Genomic DNA, 24,763 nt, shown 5'->3' with positions numbered 1-24,763 from the left:
GTAAATTACATTAAAATTGTAGCTCTCTCCATGGTCCGCTGCCCAAGGATTAATATGCATTAATATTTTCAAAGTAAAAGTCGAATACAAATTCACATTCGATGACAAGTTTTCAATATATTAGCAAGGAAACTAGAGCAGGAATGCTGATGATCGTGTCTACCTTCAACTCTGTCATTGAAACTTCACGCAACAAAGAACAATGACTTTCCCATCATTAATGTAACTAATTATTAGATGTATAATAAAAGCTGTGCGATTATGTGCATTTTGTACGATTCGATGAGTCCAGACTGTCTTCTGTTTTATAAAACAGTAGAATATTCTTTGTCCGTCGTGCCATGGTACTTTAATCAGATATGCAAATGAAATCAGTCCATTACACGGCTAATTTCACTTGCAGCCTATAACCTATCAACTCATTTAGAATTCTAATTTAAAGTGCAATTGAAAATCAAATTTTTATGGAAACAATTTTTCATCTTATCACAAAAATAACTCTAATTAGTTGAAACTGCTATTTTCATTTAGGAAATAATAATAAGAAAAAATTTGAAATTAAATTTAACCTTGGGTTAATGAAGACCCAACTCTATTGTTTGAGGGTTCATTATAAAATATTCTTTTCTTTTTTTATAAAAAGTGGCACAAATTTCCAATTTTTTTCTACATATCACAGTTACTGCGTGTACCTTACGGGTCACAAAAATGTAATCAGCTTACGGACGCTGGATATCCCGTTAGTCAACCTTAAGGTTTAAGGTTCGTTCCTACAAATACTGTTTTGAGCTTACTTGTGCTTGCAACAGTTCAACCCAATCACAAAATTGCAATAATTTACAAATTATTTAATATTATTTCCTCATTTATGCGTACAATCTCTTTAGAAATTCAAATCGAACATCATTTCCCGCGCTGGAGCCACCGTCTACCGCGTCGCGGGACGTTCGAATAATAGTATGCATTTTATCTATTTTTTCACCTATTTTTGCAAATTTAGAAACTCGTCTCTATATGATACCACGTTATGTATATATACATAAATATTGGTAGTCCTTAGCTCCGTGTGAAAGCGCCATTCCATTCGACTCCGGGTATATGCTACGACACACAGAAAGACGAGACTCTCGTTCGCACGGGGGGTCACAGCTAGCCCCGAGGGAGCAGTCATTGACATTGAGAGAGAGAGAGGGAGAGAGAACGTCGAGAAACGTGACTAATATCGTGGTGCTACCTCTATATGGAACCTTTTCGCATTTTCTATTCCCGTCCATAGCCACCTGTGGATTCACGAGACCAATATGAATCCTCCATCTAGCTACCTTCCCCATTTACACGACCCGATGTAATTACGTGACATCGCTTGAGAAATAATATTTAGACGTACAAAGGAAGCGGTAATAACCGCATCGGATAAATTACACTCTGAGGTAACATTAAAAGAGTGCAGGCACATTGTCTGAACGTTCATCTAATTACACGCTCCTTGGCGCCAGCGTGTCTGGGGTGAAAAAAAAAAAAAAAAAATGGAAACAATCACAATCTCAGGATTGTACATAAAAGAGGCGAAATATACGTACAAAAGGGTTTCAAATTCTTCATACGTGATTGTCGGAAATATTCTAAACGCTTGAGAAACAGTCACGTTCACCGAGTTTCGATTTGCTTAGCTGGTACGGTAGTTCTGAAACAGGTTTCTTGCGAACTTCTTACACCAGACGGTTCAGTATTCGACAGTCGGTCCGTTGGTACGTGCTGGTTGCCTCGAGCAGCGTAGAAAGTATAACGCAAATGATTTCGATAAACGGTCGAGAGATACGAGATAGGTAAATAAGATTCGTCCTAAGCGAGCGCCTATGTTACGAACTGTACACAAAAGGCTCGCTAAGCCAGCAGAGAAAACACCTGACTAAATGACATTCTACCGCGACGATTCAACGTTCCATCGGCCATGCCTCGGAGCGCGGGTCTGAAAGGAAACAATTCCAGAACAATCACCGATATGCCCCCTTCATAGTAGCACCATTTCTTCAATGAAAATCCCCCATTGTTTCAGTACTAAGCTAAATCATGCAGAAAGGAGAGTGTTCAACGTTACCCTTGCTCCTCTTCGCCGGTGGGTGCCTGTTGCGCGATGCGGAACACGTCCGTCGTCGACATGGTGCCTCCCCTGATCAGCACTCCGTTGACACTCGATCATGGATCACATATCGACGTCACATTTCCCGGTTCATCCGACGTCGAGGATCCTCTCCTCGATGATTACGCGCACTCGGTACTCCACGTGTGAACTCGCGTTATCCGTTCCAGGTGAAAAATACGTGTCCAGGTTGGCTGGCGCCCGTCAAGGCTGACACTGCCACGCGAGAGATCGGTCAGGCGTCGCGAGGTACGCAACAGGTTCCCGGCTTTTCCACGATCCGCGATCCGTTCGTGTTCGATCGAAAAAGCGATGAGGAACGAGCCAGAGCAGCGGCGAACACACTGCAGTCTCGTGTAGTGTCGCAGCGAAGCGAAACACGCCGCACCTCTGCCTCGGTTGCCGCACTGTTCTCTTCCTTCTACCTACCTGTGCACACGCACACCAGCATTTTTCTGTCGCTGTGTGCACCGATCGCCGTTCGTAGACGCTCGTTCGTCGACGAAACGTGTTCCTTCTACCTGCGCGCACGCACACGCCGTTACGACGAGGTCGTAGGGATGCTCTTACCGCGATACCCGACTGCTTTCGGCCGTGCGTGAATACTTTTGATACACTGGCATTACCCCTGTCGCGTGACGAGCACACGCACGAAATTTATCTCCGCTTGAGTGTGTGCGAACAGGTTTCACGCGGTTCTGTACATACGCACACATATATCCTATCGCGGATACGGATACCTTTACGCGAGGCGCTTCAGACAGATCGTGTTCCTTTCATTTGCATACTGTCCTAAGTATGTGGAACTTGGTTTAGACCTCGGTATCGCTTTCTTTGGCACGTAGGACTCGAAGCACTTAGCGCCCTACCATCCACCTAGTGCTGTCCATAGGACAGACTGGGAGGACCTTAAGTCCTCTGGTCTCCTCTTACTCCTGGGGCACTGATGAGTCCTGTACATAAAATCTAAATACCCATACCTAAGTAAGAAAGTGAGTGGGTGGCTACTAGGATACGTAAAAGTACCTTAAAGGCTCCTGTGGACAGCACTGACGCAGCCCGAGGGGCCCCTCCTACTGCACTCCCATCACTGGCGTTTTTCTTAGGCTCCGGAACACAGACAAACTAATACACATTCAGTCTTTGTAAGTAGCCTATGTGTCAAGTGTGTGTGAGCGCATAGGTGTGTACAGGTGGAGATGGAGTAGGGGGTCTCCTGGCTCCATCAGCTCCGCTGGACAGCACCAGCCGCATGCATCAACGAACCCGGCTATACTTTCAAATGTATTTCCGTTTACCTGCGCGCGAGACGCACACCGATGTTTCCATCTGTGTAACGGTTCACGCAGCCATTCGCGTTCCGTTTGTAAAGACTATTCGCGTTTCTTTGGGCGCTGTGAGCGGCACTACAAAGAACGGTTTCCTCCGTTCATGAGGAAATCCTTATATTTATCCTTACTGCTTTGTATGTGTGGACATACATGCAGACGAAGATAAAAATTTTGTTGTTATGTACATTATGGAGATCAGACATTGGATATATAAATTATGGTGTAAACTGTACATGCAGAGATGAACTTTATACATATTTCTTTTTGCAGCGTAAGCAATCTGTGTGTACACAGTTTGCATGTTCAAGATAAACATGACGAAATGTTTGTATTGGTGAAATGTTAAGGTAGTTTTCTTTGTACCGGTTATGCCTTACTTTCAACTGGTCTGAACATCCCTTAACCGGGTTACTTATCTTGGAAATTTGTTTATAGTTTATTTATTAACATTTTTATCCGATGAATAATCAATTTCGTATGAATTATTTACGCACTATGATAAATAGAACAAATATAGTACGAGTAATAAATTATTTCACAATATTAATTACTTTGATTGAAAATATTCAAAATACCGGAGATAAATTAAAATGTGTCATAAATAAACTAGATAAACAGATAAAACACGTATGTGTATAGTTCGGTTCATGGAGCTCTGCATGCATCTCACGTGCACACTCCGGATGGAAATGTACAGTCACGTAAAATGCATTTGATCGTAACTCATCGTCGATGCAGTAACTACGAAAGACATTATGACAAGCTGTTTAGCAAATAGAAGTTGAAATAGAAACTACAAGAAAAATGCTAATAACATTCAAGTACCATGTAATTTACACTGTTAATATACCTATGAATACTGTGTTCAATATACTTCTATTTGCAATACAAAAGTTAGGATTGTAAGTAAATATTAGCGCATTTAATGCTATTAACAAAATTTTAATTAAATTAAAAGATATTTAAATGGTTACTTACAACAAGTACACCCGTGTATCCCGCATTTTTGTACCTGCAATTTTCACTAACTTGTCTACAATATAAAAAAACTTTTTTAGAAGAACAATATTATAAATGCAGTTTGATAGAGAAGCTCGTCAAGTATAAAATATGACGGTATATAAACAACATGGATTACTATTATTAATTTCTCTTATTGTTATGTGTGTAGAGTGTATAAAAAATTTCATATTTACTTGAGATAAATAAATCAAATGCTGATTGATTTTTGATTCTCGAACGCACAACGTTCATATTTTGCGCGCTTTTGGTCTCGCGCCTGCGCACCTCATTTTTTGATTCAAAAAATTTTACTAATAGTTTCGAAATCTAATTAACTCAGTCAGGTAAACGTGTTAATACGCTTTTTCATACACCCTGAGTGGATTCATTAAATTACGCATGCTCGATATGTATCATATTTACATTTTATATCTTATGGACGTCTTAATATACAAGACGAATACATTAATGACGAAACTAAATAATGAACAATACAAATTATACTTTAATATACATACATCCATACTTTACGTACGAAATTAATTTTTTCCTTCTATTAAATAATACTATGATACAGTCGTGTACATAATCATAAATGAGTGAATAATGAAAAAAAATGTAAAAAGATATTAAAAAGATGTCTTACGCAATTTCGTTCGATGCTGAAAAGTGATGAGTGTTTAAAAAGTGATCTGTTGCGAGATGTAACAAAATTGTCTTTTTTCTGTTATACATATAACTAAACGAGGTACCTTTCAACTGTGTATTTAATGCATCATTCGGCGTTGCCTGTGAACAGTGAACTGGTCATTAATATTTGCCCTGGTATATAAATCGGTGTTAGCGAAGTATATGGCATCATAGAAAAATTCACATTAATATTACGTGAACAGGTGACGACAATTTGGAGCGGTATATTACAAAAACATATGAAGAAAGAAAGGTTAAAAATATACTGCTTCACAGCGAAGCTCATTCATACGATTTAATGTCTTTAATAAAAATCCTATATTCAGATTTCTTTTATACTCACATATTCTCATTCACATCGGCACTTGTACAACATTGACTTTCATATGTTGATAAGACTGTATGAAGTGACTGTAACGAGAAAATTTACGTCCCTCTTCTACAATAATCTTACAAATACAATTGGACCAAATGTACGTTGAGTTGCAACATTTGTTTTACCGACCGTAAACCGGAAGTCGTGACTATATGGCCCGTTAAGTTACTTGAACGCGACAGTGTAATTTACAATTTTGTTTTATCACTTTGTTTAACACTTAATAATAAAATTTAATAATAATTTAATAATTAATTAATTAATATAACAGTTTAATAATTAAAATAATAATAACTGTAATTTTTTAAATTTATGTGAAGTGGGTGTTATGACTAATGTAGTGGATTTCATAACGGGGTATAACGAACTTAAGTAGTTGCAAAAAGTGGAAGAAAGAAATACGAAAGATATCCTGCTTTCATCTAATAAACGTAAGTAATAAATAAAACATTTTATTTTAGAATAGAATGATAATTACGTGATTAAAGGTTATATACTGATACTTTGCATGAAATCATATTTGTATACTGTACCTTCTTTATCGTACATTATGCGGTACGAAATTTTAACCTAATAAAATTATTTAATTTGTTTATATGTTAAATAAAAAGTATGAAGTGTGTATACACTTCAGAATTGATAATTGCTATAATACACACTGGAAATATAGATTGTATTAAAATTTTAAAATAATTTTTTATACTCAGACTGCGTTCAAATTTAACTTATCAGGGCCATGTAAATGTATCACAACTATGTATGCATATCCATACATACCTAAGCATTCAACAAACACACAAATTCTTAAAAGATACATTCATTATACGTTCTCACTTTGTTACTCAAGCTACTTGTTATTTTGTTTATACCACATTGCCTGCTTTGACACCTGATTCGATATAATTAGTCCTGAATAACAAGTTTTTGATTAGCTAATAAGTGTGAAATGAGAACAGTCTCAAACAGTTTCAATAAATTTAATGTCATATGATGAATAGAACACTATTTCCTCAAGAAATATAAAAAAAAGACATTGTACTGAATAAAGGAATCTACTCAGGTGCCAGGAACAAGAACTTAATTATCGAGATTCTGCTTTCGTCTTGGGTGGCCTGAAAGCCTTCAGTTTCTTAGCTTTCTTTTGTTTTGTAGCACTACTACCAGATTGGAAAGCTTTCCAACTGTCGACTCTTGATTGTCGAGATTCTTCGAAATTTTTTTGCCACTCACGTTCTAACGCAGCTTGCGCTTCCGCGGATAATTCTTCTTCTCGTTTTCTTTTACGCTGCTCCGCATCTCTAGTAGCTAATTCTCTTCTGCATAAAACATAACATTATTCATATGATTCCGTTTCGTTATTTAAATTATTACGCACCTTCGACGCTCCATGTCAGCGAAAAGCTTCATTGTCATGACCCAGACTGCATGTCTGTAACCTTCGTCTGTTTCTTCTTCAAGTATAGCTCCACTATCTGTTTTTCCCTCTTTTTTCAATTTCTTTTTTTTCTCCGCAATCTAATAAAGTTTTCTATCATTATGTATGTTTCTATAAAAAAATTGAAGTTTTATTTTTGTATACTTACCATGTGGTCAGTCCGAGCTTTGGCTTCTTCAATAACATCCATACATTTTGCTCTGGTTTCTTCATTCTCTAATGTTTTCCATGCTTTATTTACAACTGTAAGGAAAGGAAAATATTAATAATCTATCATACTATAAAATCAAACTTGATACTTACTTTCAAATGCTTGTTGTGCACGTTCTGCATCATCCTGATTTTTATCAGGATGGACAAGTATTGACATCTATAAAATAAAAATGAATCAATGTGTAATAATACAGATTCATATGTAGGGTTAAGGAGAATAAAATCACTTACACGTCGATATTTCTTCTTGATCTCATCTATAGAAGTTGATGGATCAATTTGCAATACCTCAAAAGGGTTTAAGTTAAAATAAGATGATCCAGGCCGAAGTAATCTATCAATTTGTTGCTTGGGAGTCAATACTGAATCCCTTTTTTCTATTTCTTTCACCTAAATAAAAATAACAGTTCTCAAGCTCAGCAAAACAAGTTTATTAGGAAGCAGATGCATTTGTATAGGTTAGGCTTATTTACAAAGTACAATTTGACTGAGAAAATAAGTTCGTTTATAGTAATTTAAATAAATATTAGGTGTAGTTTATAAAGTAAGGTAAATTGTGTGATATATAGTGTTATAAATCTATTTATTATTGTCATTTGACTCATACAAAGTGACATTTTTTAACCTTCAAAATATGGTGCAAGTGTTTACAGTTATACAACAGACATTTACAGGAAAAATTGAATTGTATAAGGGAAAGTAGCATTTTAATGTCATTCAGAATTTAAATACTTCTGTATAAAATTCGTTGAATTCATCCTCCTTCTTTGTTGGATTATCACTGGGTATACTCGAGTTGGTAGCAGCCATCTTGATTGTTACTAACTTTGATGTCGTTAGTGGTGCCGCCTATTAATATTCCGTAAATACAAATTAGATTTGCATTCTATGTCTATAAAAGACGCTATAAAATCTGTTTCTAATTTTTTTAAATGTTCGTCTAAAATTATAGAATGGTGGGGGAGTTAATTCACATTTTTTATGGGGGCAGGTCTACCCTGGCCTCTACCTAGGTACTCTAACTGCATTACAAGTTTTTAAAATTGATTTTGGGATTGGTTCAATAAAATCAAGTCGAGGCTCATTCAAAATTTTATTATATTTTATTAACAAAGCTTAACGACCAATAAACAACTAAGTCTCGTTAGCTGTAACAAAGGTGTATTAGACGAAATGAAAATCGTACATTGAATATACACCGCAGCATAAGGTACTGTTCAAATCAGTGGACACAAGGTATAACTTTTACAACTATTCTAGCGCATGTACACGTAACTACTATCTATGTTCTACCAGAAAATACAGAATGCGTTAATGGAAGGGTGTAAATACTAATACGACACTATGACATCTAGCATATGTTACGTTTCGCTAATCTAGCATATCTAATGGCTAATTAGTTACTATTGAACACCAGTTCATACATCAACGCGTTATTTTTCTGTAAACTATGAGGGCCAGTCTGTTTAAGGAACGCGATTATAAACACACACAGTTTCCTTGCTTACTAACATACGGCATGTTCATTTCATAACTAGTAACACAAATTACAAACTATTTTTTTTTTTTACTTACATCGACAATACGCGACTCGTCATCTATGCTCTATTATTTCTTTTTTTTTCTCACGGAATTTTAATGCACTCGCCATCATTAAAGTGTTTTAAAATAAACTTACAATTTTGCAACTTGATTTCAAAATTGTGGAAGATTCAGTTTCTTTAACACGTTCACTATTGGCGCGCAATTTCAGATTTCCCGCCATGGGCTATGTCATAGATGATATAATTATAGATAGACTTCATTTTTTTTAAATGATATAAGATAATATGATGAGTTTTAAAGGCATGTCAGGGTTGGTAGTGAATGTGTTAATGAAACAGTTATTTAAAATATTAAAAACATTAATCAAACGTTCAATGGATACGAAACAGTTGACGAAGTGAAATTTATACAATTTGTATTAAACACGTTCAGTTTGAAAATACAAAACAACTCTCATCGTCGTCTAAACGTAATTTGTACAGCCGGTTTTTATCTTCACATATCACCTTTAAACGTTATTTTAATAAAAGTAAATTATTGATTGAGAAGAATAAAAACGTTAGCAATATCATACATGGTTATAATATAGTTCTACGTTATGCATCCCTAAACAAATCCGACCTCACGGCTCTACCGTAACGAACATACAAACATCACAACAGTATATCTGTTACCACAAATAGATTACATGGGTATTAGAAATTCTATACGGACTAGAGATTAAGGGTACCAACAATTCAAGTCTCATAAGCAAATGCTGAACAGTTACTATACACTTCATTCATTTCAAATTCTTTTGTTGATGTTGAAACGTGTGTATTTAATAAACTATAAGGTTATCAAAAAAATTGTGCACTGTGTAAATTGTAAATCCTCCATATCAATAAAAATTAAAAAATTCTTTATCATTTTTAAGGTATAAATTTTGGCGTTTAATTTTGATTTCAAAGTAGTCAGCTGATCGTGTGACTGAGCGCCATTTTGATTGCGCGTCACCTGATTGGTTTAAACGTGGCGTCCGAGCGTCAGATTACAAAATGGTAAAGGAATTTTCGATTTTTTTTGTTATGGCAAATTTGTAATTTTCAGAGTGTACATTTTTTTGTATTCTCTATAACTGACTCATACATTGTTTCTCTAATATTTATTGATTAGAAATTACATGATATGAGTCATGGAAGATACTTCTGCATAATGCATTCTTTTTTTTCGTCCAATATGGTGATTAATTATGTATTTGAAGAATATCTTCGCTTATTAAACCACACGTTGTACAGTGAAGTACGTAAAGCTAGCTGCGCTAATATTTGGACAGTTTTTACTAGACTCTCATACAGTCAATTAGTTAATAAATTTACAAATTTTATTTTGATAACAAGCATGGTGATGACCTGGTAATATCGCAAAGGGTACTTCAATGAAATAACTGTGGATATTCTTTGCAATTCGAACAGTCTCTTTGAAAGGTCTTTTCACAAACTTCCTCACGAAGTTTCTGTCAAAATATACTTTTTTTTTTTTTTTCATAAAAATTTACGTCTATATAACTTATCAATATGCATCCAAAGCTTATCATATGTATAAAGCGATTAATGATTTAGAAGAAGGTCGTTTAGACACGTATGTAGACGAGACATGCGTACAATCATTAGTTATAGACACATAGATTGGTCGAATTTTCATTGGTGGATTCGTAAACACAGTTATTAAGATCGCGATACGAAAGCTGTAAATATTTTTTTACCTTTTCTTTTCTTTGCCGACCGATTATTGTATATTTATGCATAATGGTCCTTTGATTTCATAATTGATCTTCGATATCACTTCACTGTGCCGATTTTTTTTTTCAGTATAAATTCATGATAAAATACAAATAAAAAACATTTACAAAATTTTTAAATCAATTAATCTTTTTTTTTTTTTCATATATGCCTCAAAGGGAGTTCATGAAAGTAGAATAAATACAAAAGTGCCTTTTTTCTTCTATACTGTTAATGATTTTAAGAATCTTCTTTAAATGACATTTCATGAGAAACCAAAGCACCATTCAGTTATTTCTAGAAAAAACATTAACACGGTTATTTCATCTATATACTCTTTAAACACATTAGGTAGATCTCTCGTATCGGACATCTGTATACGTTCATTGTAATTATGCTTAGACGATAAATTTTTTATTTGTCTAGAGTGATCACCAATTTCGATTTAAACAATGTTAGTTGCGTGAATATACTGTCAATTATAAATTAAAATTATTATGAAAGGAAAAGGAAGTTGATCAGTGTGTTTGAATTCTTTTAATTGACATTGTAAATGTATGTTCATATTGTGTTATCAAATTTTTGTTTACGGGTTCAGAAGAAGCAGCACAAAATGTGATAAAATTCGTTTGGCTAGCACTATGGTGTGCATGTTGTATTAGGTTGGATACGACAGTTGCACGCAACTGTACATTTAACAATTGGCGATCATTCCAGCGAAACAGATACTATATTAATAGTATAACATACGACACTCTATATAAAAATTTTACAGAAACATTCGCAGATGTATGCGTCTGCGTGACGATATTATTCACACACATGTACACACACGTATAAACTTTCAAAATCTATTTGGCACCCTCCTAGTTTCATCGAAAAGGCGAGCACACTTGCTATATTCATTAATTCCAAGACATTGCATCGAGTAGAACCGTACTCTTTTTTTTTTTTCTACACAAATGTACGTGTTGCTTTTTTTTTTTTACGCTACTTAACTTCAAATTTTTTTTTTCCTTACATTACACGATAATTGGTCTAAGAAGGGATTTGTTTGCATAAAAAATATCAACTGTCGTTTCGATATATTTGTTTATACAGTTATTGTAAATAGAATTTGACCAGTCAATCTTGGAACAAAAATGAATAATTTTTGAAATTGATTTTGGTCTTTGTATGAACGTATAAATGTTTTACAAATACCGCGATTTTTTGACAGAATTTTGATCATTGAATGTTTTGTAACACATTTTGATTTTAAAGCGTTTGATTTAGACGAATTTGATCCATTCAGAAAATAAACAATTGTTAAGCTGTAGTGTAGTCATTTGTGTCGTATTTATTTAAATATTGTACCTTTACCTTACATGCACACTTTATAGAGTTAGATACAAATGTCTACGACGAAAGCGCTATTCTAAACAGTCAGTATGTGTTTTCATGTTTGATTTGCTGGATGCAGACAGAAAAATATTCTATTATAATCATGCATTCGTTCTTTTTCATTTTTAATCAGATAGAAATGAATACTTGTCGAAAAATATTTATTTGATTTTTAAATGTAAACATTTTTTATTTTGATGTGACTAGTTCTCATCCTCTCCATAAATGCATTCCATCAAAATCAAAATTCAAAAATTCCAATATCATCAAGGAAAGTATATATAATAAGACTTATATATAATAATAATACTTGCAAAAATAATGCTTTTCTATTTGCAAAATCCATAAGGGATGTTTTCCAAGTCATTTTACAATACCCGGTTCGATAACTTAACTTATTACTTTTAGCTTGTTGTACATGCCTGTACCCAGCATTTTTGTGGACTGCATGTCAGTGAGGTTCTATTAAGTGCATCTGTGTTTTGATTTGTGTCTTGTTTGATACATACATGGGAACAGAGCGTGGGTCACTAGGCATCGTCGCACATTGAAAAGGATTCACTGTAATTAACAGTGGATCATCTGGTGGTCGTTTCAATGTGGGTCGCGCATTATATGTTGCATTTTGATTTCGAGCTGTCAGCCATATTTTTTTTTTTTTTTTTCTTACACATTACTTATGTATTATTTACCACTAGTTCTTAAACGATAGAACGCGCGATAGATTCTCAAAGGCTGTTCAGTGTTTTCGACTGAAATGAAAAATCAATATCACAATAGCGTGTGTAGTAAAATAAATATGTATTCCCCGCGAGAAAATACTTGGTTTTTGAAATGCTATACGAACAATTGATCGTTCGCTACGTGTATCAAACGTTAGCCTATGTGAGACACTTTTAGAAATCTTTTCTCCACTGTAATTTGCACTCTTCAGATCAAATGCAAAGAGTGTATTTTCAATGAAAATTACGTTGATGTCGCAGGTGATTAAATAGCACGTTTGCTGGAATTTCTAATCATATCGAATATTATTTTTTATTCTTTCGTTTCATATTTTGCCAATTTGCCAATTTCAGTTACGTAAATTTGTTTTATTTTATCAGTCAAGCATAATTAATTAATCCGTAATTTACTCCTACACACCACATATTTATTTACCACCTCCCACAGCCTCTAACAGAGGGCCATAATATTCAAAACGTAAAACAATTATTGATGAGCTCGGAAATTCTTGTAACAATTCAATTATCTGACCGAATTATAAAATTACCTCAATTAGCACGAATTATTCGATATGAATAATCAGCGAACGTGCTTCATTATTAATTTCAAAATAATCATGCCTTGTAACATGTTAATAAAAAATGTGATGTATCTAGCATACGTACCTATATGTTTAATCTGAACGTTTATGCAATTTTTCAATTATTTACAAAATATCATACTTGAACAAAGTAAATGATGATTCAGTCATGTAAGTAAATATGTACGTATGCACGTGTATTTGTTTATGTTGATGTTTTTACATTTATATTATGTATACAAATACGACAATGACGATATGTTTTGTGTATCAAAGTAACGCTCATATACTTTGCATTTCATTTTTTTTTTTTTTTCATTTCAATACGCAGCAATGTTATATGCGATTTGTGGCTATCATTATTTTAACATACAAAGTAGATAATATTATTTTAACACGTGGATAAGCTGAATGTATATGTACTGGAAAGTCTTCTGACAGACATAAAAGAAGCTCGTTTCTGATATTATCAGTGTGCTGCTTCCTATGTCAGAGAGAATTATTATTATTCTTTTTTAATCCTCAACTGCTTCAATAATTTAGCTTATATCGAGTTTAACTCTCTTAATATCATGACATAATTAAAATCATTGAGAAAAAAATATTGATAGTGCTATCAATGTTATGTCTATTATCTTCTATTTCTGTTAGTTAAAAAGAGGAAGCATCTAGAACCATACCAGAATTAAATTTATTGTTGAATAATTATTAATAATACGGAATATTCTATGTAAAAAATTATTTCGAATTTTCATAGCTTCATTTGAGAGAAAAATAGTAGAAATTATAAATAAAAAGGGTAGTGACATTAATTACTGCTTTAATATCAGTTTGATGTACAGTACCGAGCATAGTCGTCCCTAGGGAAATAGCGATGTAGGCGAAGGAAGCGCCACCACTCGCCATAATACTCAAAAGTTACCACACATTAGGAATAAACTTCCCTAGATATGAAAATACTTAAAATTAAAATAAAATATGAATAACTGAATGAAAACATAAGTTTCAAAATCCTAATTTTGGGAATATTAATACCAAGATTAATTTAGAAAAAAATACAATGCTCCATACTGTACAATATTTACGACATCGATTATTAATAAGTTAACAATTTTATATTTAATAGTCTGCACCATGGTCGAAGCACAAATTCCTTAGATTCGTAAAAAGTGTTGTCTCCAGTGTCGAATAAAAACTTCAATGTCCTAGATTGCTCCTGTTTGTCCTGTTCGTAGGTAAAGAGAGGTCTCCTTCGATGAAACGTTATAAATTCACATGCTCATTAGCAGGAAGCAGATTATTACGTTTTTTTTTTTATTTTCACATTTAATCCTCTTGTTAATCCACACGTACATACACACACGCATACATGCGGACACATCTTACAAATCTAACATTTTCTCAGCTTTCTCTCTGTAACGAGCGATTTCAGCTGGATTAATAAAAATTCTACACCTTATGCAGCGTTCCCATGGAACGTCATGGTGTATTTTGTATTTTGTGTTTCAACGTGCAAGCGGCTATTCCGATCGAAATCAGAAACTAACGACTTCTATTATGTTGGAATTGTTTTTACATCTGCCACTTGGTGTTATTAATACCTGTTCATTAATTAAAAAAAAAAAAAAAAAAATTCTTTATGCCATAAGAAATTTTCGTACGTATTTCAATTTTTGGATTAATTTTACAAAAATCAAAAAAAAACAGAATTTGTTGCAAAAATTAATATAGTTAAGTAGCGAATCTTCTATAAATATTATGTATTTTATTATTGGAGTTAGGTTAGCTTCCTGAATCATGCAATGGTGGTTTCCATAAATTTATTTCGAAACAGGTTTTGAACTGGTATTCCTAACAAGTTCGTCAAACTTGTAAACTTTTCAATTTAAGTTTCAAATTATTTCACGTTTGCTTCCTCCGGTAAATAAGTTTGGAATATAGTCATCAAGTAGCAGATATCTCACCGACTGTACCACCAGTTCAATTCCAACATCCGAAGGGTTTCTAAATGATCTTTCTAAAAGAGCCTTAATTATAATTTTCCAATAAAATTCTCTCTCTTCCTCTTATCTTTCCTCGATATCAAATTTCATTCTCTGAATGCGTTCATTGATCAACGAACAGAGTTAGAAGTGGCGGGCAACAAATGGTTTCTCGTAAATTTGCGCTGGTTTAAATCGAATCAGGCGACACAGGACAAATGACGTCAACCAGCGCACGATTAACGTGGATATGTGGTTTTTTTTTCAGTGAAATAAATTTACAAAATCCACGAACACCTTGGCTCGGGTTCGTTTCCCATCGTTTCCACCCCCTTCACCAACGACCGCGCAAAAGACCTTTTGCAAATTGAGAAAATTTACAAGGTCATGCGTGGCGAACGGTGGAGGGGGTCTGGCCGCTATGCTTGGTCCACCTCGTGACAAACCTCCATGTAGTCTGGATTGTGCATTATATCCTTGATCATGTCCTTCAGTATCGGGTAACGAGGGAAAATTGGATACACCTTTGAGCTGTTGTACTCCTCCTGTGGCAAACGGTGCATTAGCGTTATTAATTATGGTGAGTGGTGTTAAGTGACTGAATGTAACAAGGTTCGAATAATGTGGCAAAATTACTTACTTCGCTAACACGAGTTAGCGTTTATTATTAGACTAACACGTTGAATGCCGTGGTAGTTATAAGTGATTGACAGCTCAAATATAATGTAATTGAGTTGTTAATAAAAGAAAAGGGTGAAAATGTTTTGAATAGTATTATTATTATTATACTGATAACATAAGGTCGGCTTTTCCTAAGAAAAGAATGAGTTGAAGGCTTCACTAGTGGAATGCCCCACCAGTAGGAGGCCCTAGAGTGGAACGCCCCACAGTAGAACGCCTCATCAGGCCCTAAGAAGGCCCCACCAGTGGAAGGCTCCACCTACTAAGGGGGCCTTAGTGGTGGGGATCAGTGAAAGGCTCCACTCACTAAGTAGGCCCCACCAGTGGGAGGTTCCATCAATGGAATTATTGAACTTATTTTGTTTTCAAGTGTCTTGATTTTATTTTCAACTGACTTTAGTAGTGTACTACAGTGTCCTTATTGACAAATACCTTTAAGTCTCGAATCAGATTCCTTAGTCCTGTGTATTTCTTCAGCAGTCTATACAGATCGTTAGTCATTTGTGTGTTTTCTGCTTCAATTTGGGCTGTCGTCATACCTGTATGAATTAAAACAAACATAAAATATATTATTAGTTGAATTTTTACTTTTCCATTGAACCACTATTCTTCAACTTGGGAGTAAATTTGAAGATCCTACAATAATATTGAATGACAATGCTGCTATAATGCCATAACTGATCCCTTCCTGCCTCTATTGAGCACGTATGATAGAAGGTTATACGTTATTCATGCTTGGAAAGTTTCCAAGCGACAAGACAGTTATCGGTTCGTGTCTTTCCTACACAATTTGTGCTACCAGAGGACTATTCGTTCACGTATACCGAATATATGTTCGTCTTCTGTTTGAACTTTCAACATTTAGTATGCATTTAAAGCTTCTATGCTTTTAGAGTATTCCTTTATTCAAAAATGGAAATAATATCTAATCTTTGATGATATTTGTATGGTGAATCTGTATTGTGAAACACTCTATAGATTTTTATGATAATTCATAACACCATTTTTATGATTTTCTAAGGTATAAATTCTAGCTCATAAATAATGAATATAACTCACTTTCAAGTCTCTCGATGCGTTCCCTTTTCGTCTCAGCCTCCTCTGCCAGTCTGGCAGAGGTTTTAACGCCCTCCCCGCTCTTGTGTGTCTTCTCCATGATGGAACACGCGCGTAGGACAAAGGCAGGTACCGTCTCCTGTTTCTCCTGCTTTGGTATATCTACCAACGTCCAGTATTGAGTCTCCAATTTAATCACGTCCTGGAAAAATAAAATCAAAATTATGTTGTTATGCAAAATATAAGGTAATCTACTTCTAGTGGGCCCTATCACTGATAGGACCTCCCACTGGTGGGTCCTTTCACTTATGAAACCGCCCACTAGTGGGACCTCCCACTGTTATGGGCCTTCCACTGGTGGAGCCTTTCACTAGTGGGACCTCCCACTGTTATGGGCCTTCCACTGGTGGGGCCTTTCACTAGTGGGACCTTTCACTGGTGGAGGCTTTCAGTGGTGGGGCTTGCCAGGTGAAGCATCCCACTGGTAGAACCTACCACTGCGGATGAAGCTTTCCACTGGTGGGACTTACCATTGGTGAGGGAGTTTTCTACTAATGGGACCTTCCACTAGTAGGTCTTAGCAATATTACTATCTCCTATTTAGTAAATAATGGTTATAATTACCTTTATCATAAGTTTTAAAAGATTGTAACGTTGAAACACGTTGCGAACTTGTTTGCTGTCAGTGTATTTACACATCAGCTCAACAAGTGCACGTTTGGCGATTTCATAACTTCCGTCCAGACGTATCCTTACGATTCTTAATCTTTCGTTTGTTTCGATCACTTCTTCCTTTGTTTGTCCACCTATGTTAACAAACAACACAGTGATAATAATAAATCACTACCAAAATCATTAGTATAGTTTAGTGCAATCCTTTTAGGTTTCAATGCATTATTTAATATATCCTGTCTAACTTTCTTCAGAAAATGGAAGGTAGATGGTGGAAAATTTTCATTTCAGCAGACTAGGGAATATATAAAAAATGTGTGTGAAAATTAAAGGCTGTCGGCTTAAAGTAAGCATAAATTTATAATGATTTGAACTGAAGCTATAGCAACTAACTCGCTGTAAAATTTTCTCCTTCAAATTCATTCATGAGCTAACCGACCGACCAGCTGGCACTCAGCCAACGTCTTATTTCTTACAGTTGGTACGAGCATCTTGATCTCACCTCTCCGATATTACTCCCTTACAAATATTTAGGTGCTTTAGATAATCGAATTTTATGTTAGCACTTTAGGGGATAAATTTCAAAGTAGCAATATCTAACGAAAATTTGCATTTGGAATATATCAATGAATTAAAAGATTCCATTTGATGGAATATCCCTTGAACCCTGGAATAACTCTCCATGATCTTAGAAAATTAAGGAATTGTAGTATGTTTATTATTAAAATTCAATGTGTGCTTACTTGAAGTTCCTTCGTCTTTCACATCTTGAACGATCCTCCGAACACTTTGTGTAAATTTACCCATGAGATTCGTACTCGCTGCAACAAACAATTGAATGATCATAATCACATTAAAATAATTAGTAATTTGTTTACTACACAATAATTAATTTTAACGGGAGGATAATGAAAATAATTTTTGATTTAAATAAAAGTGATTTATTGATAGTAAATTTAAAAAATTTTTTAAATTTTAATAGAATATCTTATTATTTTTCTCACCAATGTAAATAATATATTATTTTTAAAAATTTGAATATTTTAACCTTTGAACACGGGATTCCCATAAATCCTTTTCATTTGAATGTTATCTTGTCACTTGTAAAAAAAGGCACTTCAGCGATATTCAGTTACATTTAAAAATAAATCCCCGACAAATCTCACGGAATCCCCCCTGAGCTTTGTTATCAAAGAATGAAATTTCTTTTTTATCGTGTAACATGAATTCACGTTTAACGTTGCAAGAGATGAAAATATTTTTAATCTCGTTCATAAAGAGAGAAAGATTCCTCTTTAAAGGTATCATCGTCGGATGCAATATTGCAAACGGCGACACTGTCAGAAAAAAAAAAGTAGAAGCTATAGAATGTGTATCTATGTAGCCACTTACATCGTTAAAATTGCGCGAGTAAATCCGAGCTTCAGAAGCTTTCAAGATGACTTTTATCCGCTCGTATAACGGTGACACGTATTCGAAACTTTCTCGTTTGGAAGTTTTATTCGAACAAGTTTTACTTTTTCCAAAAGTTTGATGAATCGACGTAAAAAAGTTTCATGGAATCTGTTTTATACTCATTATTATTCATTACTTGCTAACCAATGAGCATTTGTTCATTTTATAGGGTGCCATCTTTATCAATTTTTCAACTTGGAGTATAAATCCTATTTTATTAAAGTCAGAAAAAAAATTGAATGGTACAATAATGGAGTAATACACTGCTTTTTTAGTATCATTTTAATGGTACTAATGAGTATACTACTGTTTTTTATTTTTTAATTAAATTCATAGTGTTGATTGTGTTAAATGCAAATTTAATCATATCTCGGTTTTTACAGTCCTATTAGAATAAGAGACTCGCGTCTTATCACTCGGATCAACCCTTTCCTATAGAAATAAAAAGAATCCCGAAGCAGCAAGTGGTTCGAGAGAAGCTGATGGCAAGAATGAAACTTCAGTTTGTTTCATTTGGCCGGACGCCAAAAAGCAACAAGCGCATTTGCTGCTTGTTACACGGCTCGCAAAGGAAACACGTTTATCTTGATTACTTGCTGGAAATGTGCCCGCAAGTTCTTTCGAGATAATTTGCGGATAAAATGAACCTAACGATAATTAACCTTCGCTGAAATTACACTGATACATTTCGTTTTCTTTACTTTCTTTGATCTATATTTATTTTACATTTTATTAAAATTTACAGTTCAAGTAATTCACTTTTTATTTACATATTTCAAAACAGGAATGAAAATAAATTTTTCAGAATTTTATATCAAAATGTTTAAATTTCTTATAATAATGATATAATATAAACAAAATTAAATCACGTAGAGGTTAAGTTCCTCCGCCATATTGTTTAGAAGTAGCGGGAAATTCAAACGTAAACGGTGCTACGAAACTCTCTGTACAATAGGGTGCAGTAAATGAATTTTAAAATGAATACTGGTAGCGAACGCAGTCGTTTAAACATTTCTCCTTGTGTAACGCAAACGCAGACAGCTGTTCCGCTGCTGAGAAGTTCAAAGTAAACGGAACATTTAAATTTATCGTTCTGTAATTAGAGCTTCCTTTATACGAGTTCAAAGGGCAGGGGCAAAGGAGCCATGAGTGTGCCTGATTTCTCGAGTATTCAGGAATAATCATACAAGGCAAACACCAACTACACACGCGTATATGTAATTTTAACATAGTTTAGCTCTGCTTCCAAAACGTTATGCCCAAAATATGGTTTCATTTTATCATTTCAGAAACTTTGTAATATCATCACCATGAAGAAATGGGACTTGGGGATTATGGCTAGGCATAGTCTTCCTCAACACCAAATTAGGATGCAAGAGGAGGAAACTGAAGCACGACAAAACTGAAGACTAGGAAGTCATACTAAGTGGTCCATAGGAATGAATGATTAATATTGCAGGTACTTAATTATTATTAATATAAACGTACAGCTGAAATGAATAAATGTCCCACGAATTTATGGACGGGGGATATGGGTCGTTGGTTTGATCCCATCGCTAGTTTTCGAGGACGAAGCAATCGGAACGCGATGTGCATAGCTATCCGTCCGTTGCTCGGTCTGGCACTTACACGAATCGTATGAAAGCCGCAGAATTGCGGTCGATATGTTTGATCAGGATGGCGAGACCCGATGTGGCGGTAACCGTGTTCAAAGCACTTGACTCGCGCCTCGATGGTTCCAATAAAAAGCGCAGTTTACTGATTTTCGAAGCTGCACACACACTGCACAATGCGGCCCACAATAGCTGCTGAATTCTGGCGCACAGTTTTTCGAAGCATTCACAAGGGTACAATTGCGTGTATCGTATGTTGATTTTATCGTTCAAAGCACAGTGGTGAAAACAGACGAATTTTTGGTTTTGTCGAAAACGAAAAATTCATTTAAAAGCTCTATTTTCTTCCCCTTCAAATTTCAAACATAAGCAAAACAATGGAAACAAATACAAGAGTATCAGTTCCAAACGTAAATGTATTGTTAGTTTCGTCTCCGGAGAGAATTATTCGGCAGCGTTTCATTATGTTACTGGGAAATTTGTGAAACTTTGCCTGGAACCGACTATTCTAAACTGACGATCCAGTCCTCCCAGTGCGGTCCGCCTGTTACGCTTCGAATATTCGGGAAATTACACTGGGTTTAGCACGTTTGCGACGTTCGTGACTTTCAGTGTAACGTACGGTACAGTATCGGGCAGGGTGGGCTTCCCTAGGTAAAATGGCGTTATGGGGAAAGGAAAAATTTTCAAGAAATCTTCGAAGAGGAATTAATCGAACCTACCCTGAACCATCTCATCGAGACTTCAGGCAAATTGAATGCAAATAAACAGAAGTGTCTCAATGGCAGGGAATTCCCTTATCCAGAGGATAAAATGGAGGATCAATCAATTTCGTTCGTCAACCATGAAACGAATTAACGATCCTCTGCGAGTAACAATAAGATGGTTTCGGATTGCGATCATCGAAGAAGCCTCGTTTAACGACAGTTTCTCGATCGTTAGGAAAGTTCCAAACGGATCAGACGTGGCTGGCAAACGGCAGAACCGTGCAGGAAGTCGATAAATGAGCGACGTCTAACGCAGTGCCACGCTCGATGCTTCTCTTTCAGCCCGAAAAATGTCCGACTTGATATGGAACACCGTTTCCCGTGAGATTGTTTCGCGTCGATATACCTTCCGACACCTGCGGAAACGTTTGTTCTTTATCTCCGAGGAGAATTTATGATTCCTCCAGCGAGCTGCTACGCCATTTCAACCCTTAACTGCTGCTCCGAGATTCAGGAATCCTCAATAGAATGTAAAATTTTCACGGAAAATAAAGAAAACATATTTAGTCTTCCATTTATTTCACCATCCCCCATTTTCATGACACAATTTTTCCGTTAAATTTTAATTAATTTTCACTGCCGATGGCGCATTAATTGCCTGGAAACATAATCTCAATAAGCATGGCTCGATAAAAGGATTATGATTCCGCGCAAACCGCGGCGGACCATCAGGATTACGATTATGGCCGCGTTTACATCCGGCATCCATCTGGGCACGTAGTCCGGTCCATTGTCTGACCCTCGGCTACAGGTTTATACACAGATTAGTACGTCCCTTCAATTGTGGAATATCACATTGCCTGTATTGTTGAATTTCAAGCGTAGCGTCCGTTACGTTATTACGGCTGAAAGCTGCAAGTTGTCGCTGTTAGCATCAGATTTGGATATTGAATCCAAATCTGTAGCCTACGATCGGAATCAGCGACTCAAAAATCATTTTGGTGTATCTATAATGTATGAAGAAATTAGAAGAAGTGTACGAAGTTGGGAAATTTTTTACGTCGGTCGAGATGGCTCAAGTTTCGAGGGAGTTTCGTGGCAACGGAGCAGAAAAGTAAGTGATTTAGAAACTCGAAGAAGCAAGTTGCTCGAGAACGATGACGCGCACTGGCCCGATCGGTTTCTAGAAGAACCGAACTAGTGACGCAAAGCTTTATTCTGAACCGCATCGCAAGAGGCTAACTGAGCCGCATTGTTTCTGGCGCACGCCTTTGGATAATTGTATCGATGACAAAGAGCCACGCTGTTACTTGCAAAACCCGCTATTCAAGCATTGATAATAAAAATAGACAATGTGCTGTGCACCGCTCGTGACCATGAGGGAACTGCATTGTTCATTGTAAAACGATGCTTTACGTGTCCACGAATGACGAACCAATTTCTTGAGGACTATTGACCCATTCGCCTTGAAAATTCCTAGGTTGATTCTATCTGACTGCGAACCAAAGGTGATGGTCTTCTTTTCATGTGTGTACACCTACACACGTGTCTCTCTCCATGGTCCGCCATCCGAGGGAGAATTTCCATCTACTAGTGAATCTTTCATTTAGACTAGAATAGAAAGAGAATATTGAAACTCTCGTATCCAGTGCAAGAATGAAGATGGCATTAATGATTTGGATTAATCATAGTCATCAAATGTCATTGGTTATGAAGAATATGCTGTGAGTGCAGTGAAAGGTCTACCTTGAAGATACCTAAGTCTAAGCATCCTGTTAATATAATTACCTTGTAAATAAATATTTTCTGAATCTTTTATTGTGATTTAAACAATAATGTCTGCGTTTAAGATAAAATTGAAAATTCAGGTTAAGCCTCCTACAAGGACTTAAGATATTCTAAGGTATTCTTCCACACTCTGCTGATTACTTTTAAAATGGACCCCTTATCTATGTTCCATTATGATGTCTTCAAGGTGTGAACGTCTATTGGTGTCGTTTCTTCGCTATTGTACACCCTCCGCACCGATTATCCTCGAAACCGTAGAGGGCTATATCATAGCTTCATAATGAGGTATGAAAACGATCCCCCGTTAGCTTCGTGGGCGTGTATCAAATATCTTGCTAATGGCGATTCAGGCTAGAAGAAGAAAAATCGACAACGCGTAATACCCGTGATTTACGACCGTGAGGAACGTTTCAAGTTCGTCGACCGTGTAAAATCTACGTTGCAGACTCGTTGGTTGTATAACGGGAGAATATGAAAACAAGATATGATCAGGCTTCAAGTTTTTGAATAAATTATTATACTACATAGTTAGGGAATGTTTACTAGTTTGGGATTAATGAAATTGCATGTATTATATTTTACAATATTTTTCTCAGATTTATATAAAATTTAGTAGGTATCCTACTTTTCATGGCTTTTTCATAACAAGAGTACCCGCGTATGTTAATGCATTCCATAACAGATAATGTCTCAGGTATTTATGCTTCTGAATTTACAATCCAATTAAACGTTGCCGTATTCCAGCATCATCGTGAATTTTCTGCGGACTCTCCCTTTAGGTAGTTTGCGATGATGTAATTTCGCTATGCTCCGTGAGTTGACCATAAATTTCAGCCGCGTAATTATGCTTCGCATATTTCCGAAAATATTAGCGTTTTCATAAATATTGCTGTCATACAGCTTCCTCGAGGAAAAGTGTATTCAACGAGGAGGGCCGAAAATGGTGAAGTTTATAGCTATTGTATTTTCATACAATTCTCATCCTGGTCCTTACCTAGTTACACCTATGCTTCTGACAACCATAGTCTATAGCCATTTTGTCATCTTCATTCTGTCTTTCGCAAAGTAACCTCTTCTGTATTAGTACACTTATCTTCGTTAGGTGTACGGATCATAATCAATTACCTCCTACCCGTTGAAAGATGAACTTCAACTTACATCTTCCATCAGAGGTATTAGCGAGTAGCGGTTTTGAAAGGAAAGTTAACGCGAGAAGTTCCGGCAAGTAACGCAATTATCCGGCATGTCTCGAGTGCCGTAACTGGCAATCACTCTCGCGATGCGAACGGAAACTGTATTGGTTGTTTCCTTCCTAGAGAACATGTGAATCTTCCGAGGTCGAAACGTCAAATGGATGACTATATATCCTGTTACAATTCGTGACTTTCCCTGATAAACGAAAGCAAATTTTGGAAATTACGTTTTCTGTTTCTCCAATGGAAGAGCTGGGTCAGTCTGACCCAGATGGTCCCTATTTTATGGTCTGATGATCTCAAAATGGTATCTTTTTATTTTGCAGTATTATAAATGATTAATTATTTTGTATATATATGGTCATTTATAAATTGGTTATTGTAGTAGGGAATTATTTCTGTTAACTGATGGATTTCTGATGACCTTAAAATCGTAAT

General features: G+C 35.6%; 3 protein-coding genes across 3 annotated transcripts in view; all 3 read right to left on the bottom strand.

The window, feature by feature from the left end:
- The window catches only part of LOC117606542 (uncharacterized), a 36,556-nt gene extending 34,317 nt beyond the window's left edge, over nucleotides 1-2,239 (bottom strand). Inside the window, exon 1 of the mRNA XM_034329101.2 lies at nucleotides 2,099-2,239. Within this exon, the coding sequence (XP_034184992.2) occupies nucleotides 2,099-2,160 (62 nt within the window). The 5' untranslated portion in view covers nucleotides 2,161-2,239. The remainder of the gene's footprint in view (nucleotides 1-2,098) is intronic.
- A 1,262-nt stretch (nucleotides 2,240-3,501) lies between these two features.
- On the bottom strand, nucleotides 3,502-8,028 carry LOC117606554 (dnaJ homolog subfamily C member 8). Its single transcript, XM_034329122.2, has 6 exons — nucleotides 7,920-8,028; nucleotides 7,419-7,577; nucleotides 7,278-7,344; nucleotides 7,123-7,217; nucleotides 6,915-7,054; nucleotides 3,502-6,855 (listed from the first exon to the last, which is right to left on the bottom strand). The coding sequence occupies exons 1-6, from the start codon at nucleotides 7,995-7,997 to the stop codon at nucleotides 6,621-6,623; spliced, it is 774 nt and encodes a 257-aa protein (XP_034185013.1). The 5' UTR covers nucleotides 7,998-8,028; the 3' UTR covers nucleotides 3,502-6,620.
- Nucleotides 8,029-8,313: 285 nt separating this feature from the next.
- Nucleotides 8,314-24,763, bottom strand: part of LOC117606556 (uncharacterized) — a 66,443-nt gene continuing 49,993 nt past the window's right edge. Inside the window, exons 3-7 of the mRNA XM_034329124.2 lie at nucleotides 18,313-18,390; nucleotides 17,522-17,703; nucleotides 16,901-17,099; nucleotides 16,274-16,380; nucleotides 8,314-15,705 (exon numbers count right to left, since the gene is read on the bottom strand). Of these exons, the coding sequence (XP_034185015.1) occupies nucleotides 15,580-15,705; nucleotides 16,274-16,380; nucleotides 16,901-17,099; nucleotides 17,522-17,703; nucleotides 18,313-18,390 (692 nt within the window). The 3' untranslated portion in view covers nucleotides 8,314-15,579. The remainder of the gene's footprint in view (nucleotides 15,706-16,273; nucleotides 16,381-16,900; nucleotides 17,100-17,521; nucleotides 17,704-18,312; nucleotides 18,391-24,763) is intronic.

Source organism: Osmia lignaria, chromosome 8, assembly GCF_051020975.1.
Source record: "Osmia lignaria lignaria isolate PbOS001 chromosome 8, iyOsmLign1, whole genome shotgun sequence".
Taxonomy (NCBI): domain Eukaryota; kingdom Metazoa; phylum Arthropoda; class Insecta; order Hymenoptera; family Megachilidae; genus Osmia; species Osmia lignaria.
Note: the sequence above shows the minus strand (reverse complement) of the source record. Positions and strands in the feature narration are given on the sequence as shown.